Consider the following 13269-nt stretch of genomic DNA (forward strand, 5'->3'; position numbering starts at 1 on the left):
GTCTGAGTCTGGAGGAAGCTGAGGAAGCAGGACTCAGAACTACGTCGGGCCAGGCACGGTGGCTCACGCCTATAATCCCAGCACTTTGGGAGGCCGAGTAGGGTGGATCACCTGGTCAGGAGTTCGAGACCAGCCTAAAAAACATGGAGAAACCCCATCTTCACTAAAAATACAAAATACAGGTGCGTGCTGCAATCAGGAGGCTGAGGCAGGAGAATCGCTTGAACCCAGGGGGCAGAGGTTGCAGTGAGCCAAGATCGCACCATTGCACTCCAGCCTGAGCAAAAAGAGCAAAACTCTGTCTCAAAAAAAAAAAAAAAAGACTAAGTACCACATGCAAATCTGTGATTTTTGTGAATATTCGGTGACTCTTTTGAGTCCTTTGTGGCCCTTCAGTCAGGCTGGAAAACATATTCCTGTAGCTGTTCTGCAGGCTTAGGTAAGAAACATTTGCCGTTGTCTCCTTTTAATGGCAAATGTTTACCTTTTACATGTGCCACTTAATTTGGGCACTGTACACCCTGGAAATGCCAAATCTCTTACACCTCAAATTTTTTTCTACTTCAAATTAGAAAAAAAATCTGACCAGGTGTGGTGGGTCACGCCTATAATCCCAACACTTTAGGAGGCTGAGGCGGGTGAATCACTTGAAGTCGGGAGTTTGAGACCAGCCTGGCCAACAAGGTGAAACCCCATCTCTACTAAAATACAAAAACTAGCCACGCGTAGTGGTGCATGCCTGTCATCCCAGCTACTCAGGAGGCTGAGGTAGGAGAATCGCTCAAAGCCGGGAGGCGGAAGTTGCAATGAGCCGAGATCCCTCCACTGCACTCCAACCTGGGTGACCGAGCAAGACTCCATCTCAAAAAAAAAAAAATATCTGTAGTTGGCACTCCCCAATCCCATTTTCACCCCCATTCTGTAGAAGGAATTCTTATAGATTGAGGGGTTGTTAAGAAATAATTTCTTGCTTGATAAAGCAAAACCCAGAACAGTAAGGTTGGGCCTGGAAGGAGGGGGTCTCCCTGTGGGAATAGAAACTGACCTTTGAGGACAAGCCTCTGCCTCCGAGCCTCTCCTGCTGCTGCTGCCTGCCGTGCCCGTGAAGGCAGGAGCTGCTTCTCCATGGACTCTTCCGAGTGTAGCCTCTGGTCCTGGCCCGCATAGACTCACGGCACGGCAGCAGCAAGGCTGGGACATTCCAGTGAGACTCCCCTGGAGGCCAGGGTGGGAGAACAAAAGGAGACCAAATACGGGAAGGATCTAGAAGCTGGGGTTGTGGCTCACAAGGCATAACTCCCTCTGGAACCCCTCTCATTGCGGGTCCTCCCACCAGCACCCCGGCTCCCTTCCTCCATGCCCACACAATGGTTTCTACTCGTAGTCTACACAGAGATTCTCCTCCAAGTCTGCATGTGGCCTCCAAAAACCCTTTGCTAAAATATGGGAACCGCTTTTTATACATCAAGATACTTTGCCCACTACCCTCCACTCCCATGGTAGCCATCATCGTAAAATTCATTGGTGGATAGTAATGGCCAAAAGCGAATATACATTCAACAGCAATTTTAATTTGTTTTCTAACAGTATCTACATATGTTAGGGAAAATAATAGTGCATATATGTGGGTGATGGATTATTTAGCCAGGGAATGGTGTTTGGGGGAGTGTGTTGATTTCGAGGCCCCCGGTGGGACCCCGTGTCCCCACATCTGCTCAGCCCTGGTAGGTGATAGAGTGAGCTGTGCCTTCCCCCTGTCTGTGCCGGGCCCAACCCTCCTTCTCAGGGGCTGACCTGAGAGCAGCCTCTCCCTGAAGGTGAGGCCCAGCCCCCACCTCCTCCCCACTCTGATCCATCACCATTAGCCTGACCTTGCCACAGTGACGGCCTATTTCCTTACATAGGCAGCTGGGGCCAGCTTTGACAGTGCCTAAACATCTGACAAATCTTTCCAGCCTGCTTTCCACCAATGATATAGCACGTTGCTTTAGGGATGTGTGCGAATGGATTCACTGTGAATGTCTCTGAGCTTCCCATCATCTTCTGTAAGCATCTTAGATTTGTAGAACGGGCTTTCTCCCCTGTCCTCCACCTGCCAACTCTTTATCACTCCATCTTTTCTAAGGTTTGGTTTTATTGTTGATCCTCCCCCCCACCACCAGAAACAGTCTCAATCTGTTGCCCAGGCTGGCATTGAAGTCCTGGGCTCAAGCGATCCTTCTGCCTCAAGCTCCTCAGTAGCTGGGATTCCAGGCATGAGTCCACCATGCCCAGCTCTTTTTCCAAGTTTTTATGTAGAGCTCAGTTCAAATGCTCCCTCCCTAAGAGGCAGTCCCTGACCACCTGACTAGAGAAGGCCCTGGCAACCCCCAGCTCCCCCTTACCTCCTTGCCCTACTTTGGTCAATATCTGACATGATTTATTTGTTCGTCTGTTTGCTTGTCTCCGCATTTGGAGTGGGAGCTCCTTGAGAACAGGGGTATCCCCGGTGACAATAGAGAGCCTGGCCCCTAGTAGAGCTCAGTAAATAGACATACAAGAAGCATTCCCAGGATGATAAAGCCAGTTAGCTGCAAAGCTGGGATTTGTCCCCGGGTCTCCCATCCACTCCCCGGCATGCTTTTTCCAACATACCAGGTAATGGGTAGAGCCAAGATTTGAACCCCAGACTCGAGAGACAACTTGCTTATCACAGGCCTTACTGCATTCTCCAATACAGCCTCCCGACGCTTGGCCTATCTGCTAGAACGTAAATTTGAGAGCTGCACTATCCAGCCACCAGCCACGTGTGACTTTTAAATGTAAATTAACTAGAGTTAACTCAAACTGAAAATTCACCTCCTCAACCACACGAGTCCCACTTTAAGGGCTCAACAGGCCAGTGGCTACTGTACTGGACAGCACAAATGCAGAACATTTCCATCCTTGCAGACAGGTCTGTGGGACAGCCTTGCTCCAGAGAGGAGAGACCTCAAATCTGTCTCATTCACCATTTCCCTAGCACTTAGAACAGTGCCAATTCATGCTTTTATTCAATGGATGAATTTGTTGATGCTGATACTTCTGCTGAGAGCCTCCTGCTCTCCTCTGCTGCTGACGCTCTCTCCTTCTGTCCCTCAGGGAAAGATGAAGCCAGCAGTGTGGAGGTGACGTGGCCAGATGGCAAGATGGTGAGCCGGAACGTGGCCAGTGGGGAGATGAACTCGGTGCTGGAGATCCCTTACCCCCGGGATGAGGACACACTTCAGGACCCAGCCCCCCTGGAGGTGGGCAAAGGCATCTGGGCCTCATAACCAGAAAAGCGGGCACCACCCACAACCCCATGAGCTGAAGCTGGGTTCCCAGGAATCTGTAAACTCAGCCTCTAGAGTGATGGAAATCTTCTTGGCAAAGCGAAGGCTTCATGCTGATCCCTCCATTTGTAGTTTGCACAACACCATCACACCCACGTCTCTTCTGCTTCTCACAGAAGCCCTGGTGTATTGGCAGGGCAAGCATTTTTGCACCCCTTTTTCAGAGGAAGAAAACCGAGGTTAAGAGAGGAAACCCACCAAGGCCCACCAAGGCTGCACAGCCAGTTGTAAGCAGAGTTAAGGGATGACCCCAGGTCTCCTGCTGCCCTCCTCATTCTTTCGAGTCTCTGACAAGACCTCTTGTCGCCCTAGGGTGGAACTCAGAGCCTGCAGCAGGGCCCCTCTAGGGGCTCTTTGAGGAGCAGTTCTGGATCCACCTTGGCAGTGTCCTTCCAACTCTGATGGGGTTCACTTGGTGGCAAGTAACAGGAACCCACCCAAAATCACACAAATGAAGGGGGCTTATAAGAAGGGTTACTCGCAAAACTCAGGAGAGCTTAGGATGAGTAGGAACTGTGGCAGCTTGATGGCCTTAGCCCTAGAAGCTTAAAGACCTTTGTCAGTACACTGGCTTTGGGAGGAGAGGGGGCTTCTCTTCCCCAACAGTCCCCATCCACCCACCTCATTCGTCAGTGTGGTGGATTGACACTTTGTGTCGTGTGTTACATTTTGAGTACCCTGCCCCACCCCAGGCTGCTGTCTCTGAGACCCCCATATGGGCATGGCAGAGCCCTCACAGCCTGGCAGGACCAGCTCCCAACTCTAAGTCTCTGAGTCAATTTGTTCAAATTCTTGCTGCAAAGCCTTGAGTCTTCTCTCCTGCTGGGATGTCCACCCATCAGCTCTGGCCGGAGAGGTGGGACACAAGCATGGCTGCGGGCACCCACCCGTGTGAGGTGGAGGTTCTCAGAGAAGGGGGTGTGGGCAGTGAGCAGATGCCTCAAAAAGCATCTCCCAGCCCTCATTACACTTTGACCTGACAGACCCAGCCTCAGTCTCAGGGCAATGCTACAAGAGGGACAGGTTCTGTTGGGCATCCCAGCTCCGGCACGTGGATCCCCTGCACAGGGAAATGAGCAAGAGTCTGAACTGTATCCTTTCATGGCCTTCCCCCGGGGCTCTTGTTCTCAGTGCAAAGGAAGGGTTCTACAAGGGAGGGGGATCTCCCCAGGCCCAGAGCTCAGAGAGTGGCGCCTCACACTGTCGTTAGGGTGACAGCTGCTCTGTGGCCATGACTAGGAAGGGAACCTGGGATGGGACCTTCTCAACTCACTCATTTCTCTGTTTCTGCCCACCTTGCAGTGCGGTCAAGGATTCTCCCAGCAGGAAAATGGCCATTGCATGGGTGAGTTGCCTGCAGGCATCAGGGTGTGGGGCAGAGGCCGGAATCTCCCTGGGGAATGCCCGCCCGACCCATGACAAGGTCCATTGTGCAAGAAAGGGGTGGAAAGGCAGACAGAAGAGGGTGTTGTTTGTCCTGGGACTCCAGATGCCAAGACAACCACCACATGACTCACCAGGGTGAGAGTTATGTTAGTGACCCCCAGGCTGAATCACTGTGGTTCTGGGAACTGGCAGTGCTTCCCTGCCATGAGTACCGAGAAAGTGCACATGGGAAGGAGACATGCCACCACCCTGGCACAGGGGAATAGCCACATGCCATGGCCTGCCAGTGGAGCAGCAAGCAAGGGGGCTGGCAGGCAAGAGTGGGCACTGCCAAGGGCATTGGGGCAAAATAGTGTATGGAGTGTGGTCACAGTGTGGAAGAAAGACTGCAGCCTGGTGCAGTACTGGGGCAGGCAGGCAGCTGCAGCCCTACCAGGATGGCAGCTCCTTGAGGGTCCAAGAACCTTCTGAAAGTCCCCAAGGGCCTGGAATGGTAAGGGGCAGCCTAGAAGCTGCCCTCAGTGTCCAGGAGACCTTCACCCCAACACTTGCCATCCCAGTGACCAGCAATGGGGGGTCAGGCCAAGGATCCCTCCTTCCTTGAACACTCATCCAGCATTCTTCTCAGGCCTATTCTGCAGCCGCTCATTAGCTCTTTGCTACTGAGATACAGGAGTAAACAAGACAGATACCACTCTAAGGAGCTGAAAACCAATGGAGAGCCACACAAGTAAACAGCTGACAACCACACAGTGTGATCACAGCCCAGAGACGGGAGGGCAGGAGCTTGGAGCCTACAAAGCAGTGGTCCTAAACCAGTCTAGGGAGGGTCCTAGAGGGTGCCCTAGAGAAAGTGAGGTCTAAGCTGGGCCCTGAGGGATGAGGAGGAGTTCGGCAGGCACAGAGAAGGGAGGCAGGGTTCTAGTGAAGGGCACTGTCTGGACAAAGGAGCACAGGTGGGGAGGTGCACGAGCAGTGCTGTCAAGGGTGGCTGGAGGAGGAAATGACTCCCCTGCACTCCACATCCCCACCCGGCCCCACTCCAAACACACAGCGCAGGTGCACAGAAATTCCAGAGGCTTCTCTCCCTACTGCAAGGACCCTTTGAGGTCACCAGTTCAGCCTCCTCTTCCTTTTCATCACCCAACAGGCAGTGATGTGCCTTGTATACAGCAGGTGCCATGCTGGGAGTGGGGAATATAGGCCAAGTTCCACCTCCCCCAGAGGGGCATCCATTTAGTGCAGGGAGACAGATCCTGAACGCATGACCACACAGCTGGACAAGATGATTTCAGAACCCTCTGAGCAGGGTGCTCCCTCGAGACTGTTCCAGACACAGTGGTCAGGGAGGGCCTCAGGAGGAAGACTTTGAGCTGAGACCTAAAGGATGGGAAGGATCCAGGCCCAGAAAGAGCTGAGGGAAGGGAAGGAGCAGAAAGCAGAAGGCAGGACAAAGGCTTCATGTGTCAAAGAAGCAGGAGGGAGGCCAGCATGGTCTGGAGATGATGGAGTCTGTGAGGCTCCCATAGGGAGTCTTGATTTTGCTATTAGGAGCCTTAGAAGCTAAATGGAGAGTGATATGATGTGATTCACATTTTTAAAGGCTCACTTTAGCTGCTGAATTGCAGAGTGGATTGGAGGGAAGTGGGAAAGGCAGGTATTCTGTGAGGAGGCAGCTGCAGAAATCAAGGCAAGAGATCACAATGGTTGGAAATTGGGTGCTGGCAGAAGAGTGAGAAAGAGGAGACAGAGAGAGGTGAACTGTGGGGCAGAGTGGACAGGCTCTGCTGTGAAATTGCACAGGGGGTAAGAAAGACGGAGGAATCAGGGGTCGCTCTGATTACTCCTTGAGCAGCTGATAGATGAAGGGGGTATCGATTGAGCTAGAGAAGACAGAACAGAGGGCAAGAGAGGTTTAAGGGCAGGGCAGAATCTGGAGTTCTATTTCGGACATATTAAGCACAAGGTGCATCTTAGACATCCAAGTGGAGCTGTCAAGTAGGTCATGGGTCATTGTACTCACAAGTCTGCAGCCATGGGGAAAGGTTGTGACTGGAGATAGAACTTTTGGAATCATCCATGTGTGAAGACATCACCCAGAACGATTGTGGTAGATAGAAGAGAGGACCCAGGACCACACCTGAGTGCCCCTCAGCATGTAAAGACCAAGTACACGAGGAGCCAGCCAAGGGAAATGAAGCCCAGAGACGAAGGCACATTCCCAAGGCCAGACCATACATGGGGCAGGCAGAGCCTGGGCCAGGACTTGCTGCCCCACACCTTCATGGTGAGTGGTTTCCCTCGCCTTGCAGACACCAATGAATGCATCCAGTTTCCATTCGTGTGCCCTCGAGACAAGCCCGTATGTGTCAACACCTATGGAAGCTACAGGTGCCGGACCAACAAGAGGTGCAGTCGGGGCTACGAGCCCAACGAGGATGGCACGGCCTGTGTGGGTGAGTGGGACCCCAGCCAGAGTCCAGCAGTAAAGGGAAGATGCCTTCCATTGGGGAGCTCTAAGTAGGCCCCAGATCAAGGTCCCTAGCCCCTTCCTTCTTTTGGCTGGATAGTGTCTCCTTTGACCCACACTGGGTCTCCAGGGAAGACCATGACAGAGGCTTGGAGAAGCCCCATCACTTCTACCATCACCTGAAGGGCCGGGGGATGCTGTGTCCTGAGGCTATCACTCTTCTTACCTTTCCTAAAACAAGTGTTCCTGCCTTGAAGTCAGCCCATATTTTCATAGCTGGGATGTAAACTAACTCCTACTACTCATCTTTGGCTGAATTTCTAAACTGGTAATTTCTTCTTCCCAAACTCCTTCCTCTACCTCCACCCTGTCCCCACCCCCTTTCTCTTTTTCCCATTTTCTATCTCCCTGCCCCATCCTTTTTGCAGCTCAAGTGGCCTTTTTAGGTGGGTATTCTTCCGCCGCCTTTAGAATCTCTGAGCCTCTCTCTCGGGCCTCATATCTTTCTCTAGGCCTTGGACTTTGCCTTCAGTTATATGCACTTTAAATCCCATCAATAAAGGAAAAAAACAAAACAAAACTAACAGCCTTTGTGGAAAACTAAATCTCTCTCCTGCTGCCTGTCTCTCTCTCCATGCCCAGTAGATTCTGCTGCGTGCTCCTTCTGAATGGACAGCAGGGGTGGCCATCTTTGAAAAGGGAAAGTTGGGAGATACTGACGCAACCTTAGTTGTTTATGAAGCCTTTCTTTGCATGTTTTCTGAGAAAACAGAAAAGGAAAGTCTCCCCAACACCCCATCCAGCCTCCCTCACTCCTTCAGAAGAATCAAGATAGTATTGTATCCTCCAGTGTCTCGTGAGCTCCTTATTTTGCCCTTAACAAAGATGGCTCCCAGGTGGTTGCTTGCTGGTTGATCCAATGATGTACCATGTGCCTGCTGGTTTGGCCTATGCTGTTTCTGCTTTTTGCCCCTGACTTCCTGTGCTAGAGAAAGCCTTATTGGTGTTGGTGGTGGTGATGGGAGGGAAAAGGGTGGTCCTTTGGGACTCTTGATAAAAATGTTATCATTTGAACTTGCTAAACCTTCCAGCCTCTTTTCTGGAGAAATTTTGTGCCAATAAACTCTCTGCTAGATATTAGTGCCAAGCTGGTGAAAAAAAAGGGGGGGGGGGGGTTGGGGCAAGTAGAACTGATTGGAATGCTAAATTAGCAGCAGGCCTTCCACCATGGGATGCTTCGACAGCAGATCATCACACAGAGCAGGCATCACCCTCAGGCACCAGCAGGGGTTTGGTTGTGTACAACAGTGTTCACATTTCAGGGACCAGGGTTTGGGCCAAGTGAAGGATGTGTGATGAGTGAGGGGCAGAAATGGAGTGTGCACTCTGGGCCTTTTACCTGCAGGAAGTCACTTCTCCATGCTGGGCCTCGGTTTCCCTAATGTAGATGGCAAGAGAGTTGGGCTGGTGTATCCCTAAGGGGCCTTTCCTTTCTAAGACTCCTCACTGTCTGGCTGGACATAGGCATGGCTCATCTCAAGTTACTCTGATTTCTGGAAAGAACCTTGCTACTTGGTCTCTGCAATCTGCTTAGAAAATGGAGTGTTCCTGTAGCCAGAACACTCTTTGGGAATGATGTAACGCCATAGAATATGCTCACAACCAGCCTCAGTAGTGAGGGCTTGTTATAAAACATAGATCTATTCTTCATGGGGAAAAAGTCATCCCAGGATATAATAAAATCACACTTAAGAATGCAGCAACCCTCTTAAAAACATATTTAACAAAAAAAAACCCCTACCATTTTCTGATATCATAGTAATACTCCTAATAAATCACAAAATATGAATTCCTTGTAGCTAGTGCTGTTTTTACACTCAGAACAGGAGCGTAAATGAAAAGTTTTTAAATGAAAACAGCTACAATTTCCCTGAAAAGCATACACCAACTTAAAAATCATTCCACTTCTAGAAAGCCCATTTCTGTGTATTGACATAGAATTAAAGATCTGAAAGGGCTCCAGAGACGAGGCTCAGCGAGCTGAAGTGTTCAATGTCACAGAGCCCACTGTCCCACAGCCAGGGTCGGAGCCCTTTCCCACCACACCATCTTGTCAGAGGGGTAACAGGCAGCTCTGTCACTGTTCAGACTATTCCATGGTCCTTCTGGAAGCTGCTGCCTTTTTAAAAATGAACAAGTGGAGAATCTAAGATGGTGAGATAAGTAAAACCCAAAACCCATGGAGGAATGGTTCCGAATGCAGTGGTCAATGACAAGATAACAGTGCCCATCGACTGGCCATACACAACAGCACAAGAAGTAAGGGACAAGAGAGCCACAGAGACAGCCTGCCAAGCACATTAGGGGGTTCAGGGTGACAGCAGGCTTCAGATGATGTCTTATAAGTGATAACCAATAAATGCCTGCACATTAAGTTTTATATAACAGGATATATCCGTGTCATGTGACCCTGTTGGGCGGGTGGGGTCCGGTGAGTTACAAAGAGGCGTTCTAAGTTCCCACGGCTGATAAGAGCACCACTACAGCACTCAGACTCCAGGATAAGGCTTCCATTTGTTTCATTCATGAGTTCAACAAATAGTGATTGAGCACCTACAATGTGCCAAATAATTGGCTAGGCTCTAAGCATACAATGGCCAGTGAAGGTAACAATGGCAAGCGAAAGTGATATTTTTTCAGCTCCTACTATGTGCCCGAATCTGAGAGGCTCTAGGCATACAATGGTAAGTGAAAGCAATATTGGTTGAGCTCCTATTATGTGCCAGGTACTGAGCCAGGCTCTAGGTATATAATGGTAAGTGAAGGTGACATGGTTGCCGCCCCTACTCTGCCTTCCCTCCAGCCAGGTAGAGGAGTCAAGTGCATGGGATGGGAGTGGTACACCAAGGGGCTTTCTAAAAAGTCAAGCTGAATTCTCAGGTTGCTCTACCAAAAAGCAAGCTCTCTGCAGTCATTCATTTACATATTCATTCAGCAAACATTTATCGAAAATATCCTGTATGACAAGCACTAGGTTCCTCCCACAAGGAATGCGATAAGGACCCTCTAATGATGTGGACAAATCCCCTGCCCCCAAGATGCTTGTTTTGAAAGAAATACAAGGCTGAAAGATAGAGAGGACAGGTGGATATCGAACCCACTCAACATTACTTACCCCCACCGCCCAAAAAAAAACAAGGCCTCCTCATTGGGCTAGCAATACAGGCATTCTGAGCAGGTGCCTCAAATTCAATGCATCTACTGGTCTGTGCTGTACCAGCCACAGGTTTGTGGGTGCAAAGTCACCCCCAAGCTACACAGGCTCAGCATTTCTGTCCCCCTCTTTCTTCTAATCCCTTTCTCTGAGACCCATGGGAGCCCAAACCGTTCCCTTCTCCTCCTGTGCCCAGATAAGTCTGTCTTTTCCCTGTCCCTTAGCCCCACCTGGGCTCCTGACATCTTTGTTGGCTTATGCTACACTTGAATTTGTAACAAAAATAGCAAATGCCTTTAGGGGCAGTCAAGTAATGAAATGGACCCAGAAGGGATTATGCAAATGGAGGAGCTTGTGCCCCACCTGCCTGTGCAAGGCAGCCACAACTCCAGCAGCAAGGTGGGCCAGTGATGCCACAACCCCTCATTTTGCAAGAAAAATCAAATAATAATACCATTTTTATTCTGCTCAAGCATACTCCCTCTTCACAGGAACGTACCCCTTAAAGTGACACTAATGGCTTACATTTAGTGGGCTTGGCATGTCTGGGTTGAATCTAAACTCTTTAAAATAATCATCTCATTTAATCCGCACAATAATCTCAAGAGGAAGGTGCTGTAATTATCCCAAGTTTGCAGATAAGCTAAATGGTTTGTGTAGGGTCACACAGCCTGGACAGATGAAGGCAGGATTGGATCCCGGGAGTCTGGCTGTCGGCTGGCACTCTCAACTACCACCCCCTTCTTCATTTGGGGGTGGTGAATTGATTTAAGCAAAAGCCACAGTCGCTCACGTTGCCCAGAATCAAGAGCAGGGTTTGGAAGGGAAAAATGGAGCCCCTGGAGGCCGAGTGATCTGAAACAGTCCTCCCCACGATCACATTCAAGTCTGCAAGAAGAGATGGCAGTGCTCGCTAATGTTGAGAGTTCCCTCACCAGGCGGGCTCGGCCAGGCTTCGCTGAGGCAGAATGGTGAACCATCCACCAGGCCTCTTCAAGCATCTACGCGGTTGCCAACCCTACTCTGGGAAGGTGCCATTCGGAGGGCCAGGAGTTTGATTATGTGTCACTCTGGCTGCTATGGCCCCCTCCCAGGGTCTGGGCATCACACCCAGACCAGTGCCCCTGGACCTCGGCCCAAGCAGGAACTCCACTCCAGGATCCAAGAGCCCCGTGGAGGAAAGAAGATGAGCGCTCGTTTTCACAGGGAGCCAGCCAAGTTCTTCCAACAGATTCCAGGCTGATACCTCCACCCAGACTTGCAGCCCAAAAGGCAAACTGAGCCCCTTCCTTCCTCCCTGTCCCCAGGGCCAGCCTTCTGTGAGGCCAGAACCCCAGCCACAGGGGCCAGGAACCGGCCAGGGGTTGCTGCGGTGTCTCCGTAGCAACAGGCACATCCTGGAAGGAAGGCAAGAGAACATAGGCTGGTTAACAGCACAGATGATGCCAGCCCTTCCCGTGGTGGCTTGTCCTCTAAGGAACTACTGTTGACAGTGAAGTGGTCAAAAAATAGGCCGTCAGAGGGAAAATAACACGCAAGAGAGAAGAAAAACATCCTCCGGGAAAGCACCTAACATTTACGCAATGCCTGCCATATGCCAAGAACTTTACAACCATGTCTCCATGAATCCTCACACCCATCCCACAATATAAATGTTATTAGTCTATTTTATTACCAAAGAAACTGAGGCTCAGAAACAGTAAGTTATGCAGGTCACATAGCGAGCTAAAGTGGCAAGAGCTGCAATTCAAACTCATGACTAGCTCCAAAGCCTGGGTTCCTAAGCCTTGTGCTGTTCAGTCTCCAGGTAACTGACGCCTGGGGAAGTTATTTAACCAGTTGTTCATGCGAGTACAGTGACTGAACGCCTACTATGTGCTGGGTGTTGTTCTAGTGGCTTGGGATATACATCTGTGAACAACACTGGCAAAGGTCCCTGCCCTAGCAAGGCACGGCAGGCACTAAACAATACCCAGAATAAGGAAAGTCTGTTGCGTGTTAGAGCATGATACGTGCTATGGACAGCTGGAGAAGAGCGGCATCAGGGCCATTTGGGAGAGCGGGATGGAGGCAGAATGCCATTTTAAATAGGGTGGGTGAGGGTGGGCCTCCCTGGGAAAGAGGCATTGAGCAAAGACTTAAAGTAGGTAAGATGTCTTTGAACCTCAATTTTCCCATCTGCAAGATGGGGATAGTACCTCAGAGAGTTATTATATTAGACTGGACATGGTGCCTGGCACAGAGAAAGCCCCCAACAAATTAGAGTATTATTATTATTAAGTAGCCATGTTTAGGATGGAGCCCTGGGCCCATTCAGTGCCAAAGCTCCTGTGCTTCCCGGTGCACCCTACTGCCACCCGGGATGCCTGCAGTGGGAGACACAGGGAGGACAGGGGCCACCTCCAAGGAGCTGACAGATTCAACAGAAAAAGATGGCAAATCCCATAAGGGGCAGAGCCGCCCTTCCTGGGGCCTGGACTGTGCTGTGTTCAGCAGAATTCTCACGTAATGCCATTCCCAGAGAGAACAGTCATAAAACAAGGTGAACTGAGCCGGGCAGGCATGGCATGGACTGGGCCACACAGAGCAGAGGTCACCGGGAGCTAGTGAACTGGCCTGGGAATTTGGCCCTCCACAATCTCAGAATCCTAGAGCTTCAAATCCAAGAACACCTGAGAAGTCATCTAGTCCTGTCCCATCCTTTTCAGACGTGGAAACCAAGGCCCAAAAAGGAGCTGCAGCCTTCCCAAGGTATCTGTGCCCCGTGTCTGGTCCTTTTCCCTGCTGGGGCTGTTTCTCAAAAGAGCTCAGCTACCAGACTGCTCCCAGCACCCTTCTCCAGAAAG

General features: G+C 50.6%; 1 protein-coding gene across 3 annotated transcripts in view; it reads left to right on the forward strand.

The window, feature by feature from the left end:
* Window positions 1-13269, forward strand: part of CRTAC1 (cartilage acidic protein 1) — a 164786-nt gene that overhangs the window by 139553 nt on the left and 11964 nt on the right. For 2 of the 3 annotated variants that reach the window (XM_064373998.1, XM_064373997.1), the window contains exons 12-14: window positions 3121-3266; window positions 4656-4698; window positions 7052-7195. In XM_064373998.1, coding sequence (XP_064230068.1) covers window positions 3121-3266; window positions 4656-4698; window positions 7052-7195 — 333 coding nt within the window. Of the gene's footprint in view, window positions 1-3120; window positions 3267-4655; window positions 4699-7051; window positions 7196-7637; window positions 8338-13269 lie in introns of those variants that run through there. The other variant, XM_064373999.1, reaches the window with a different exon arrangement.

Source organism: Aotus nancymaae, unplaced genomic scaffold, assembly GCF_030222135.1.
Source record: "Aotus nancymaae isolate 86718 unplaced genomic scaffold, 86718_ANA_hifiasm-v0.15.2.pri h1tg000010l, whole genome shotgun sequence".
Taxonomy (NCBI): domain Eukaryota; kingdom Metazoa; phylum Chordata; class Mammalia; order Primates; family Aotidae; genus Aotus; species Aotus nancymaae.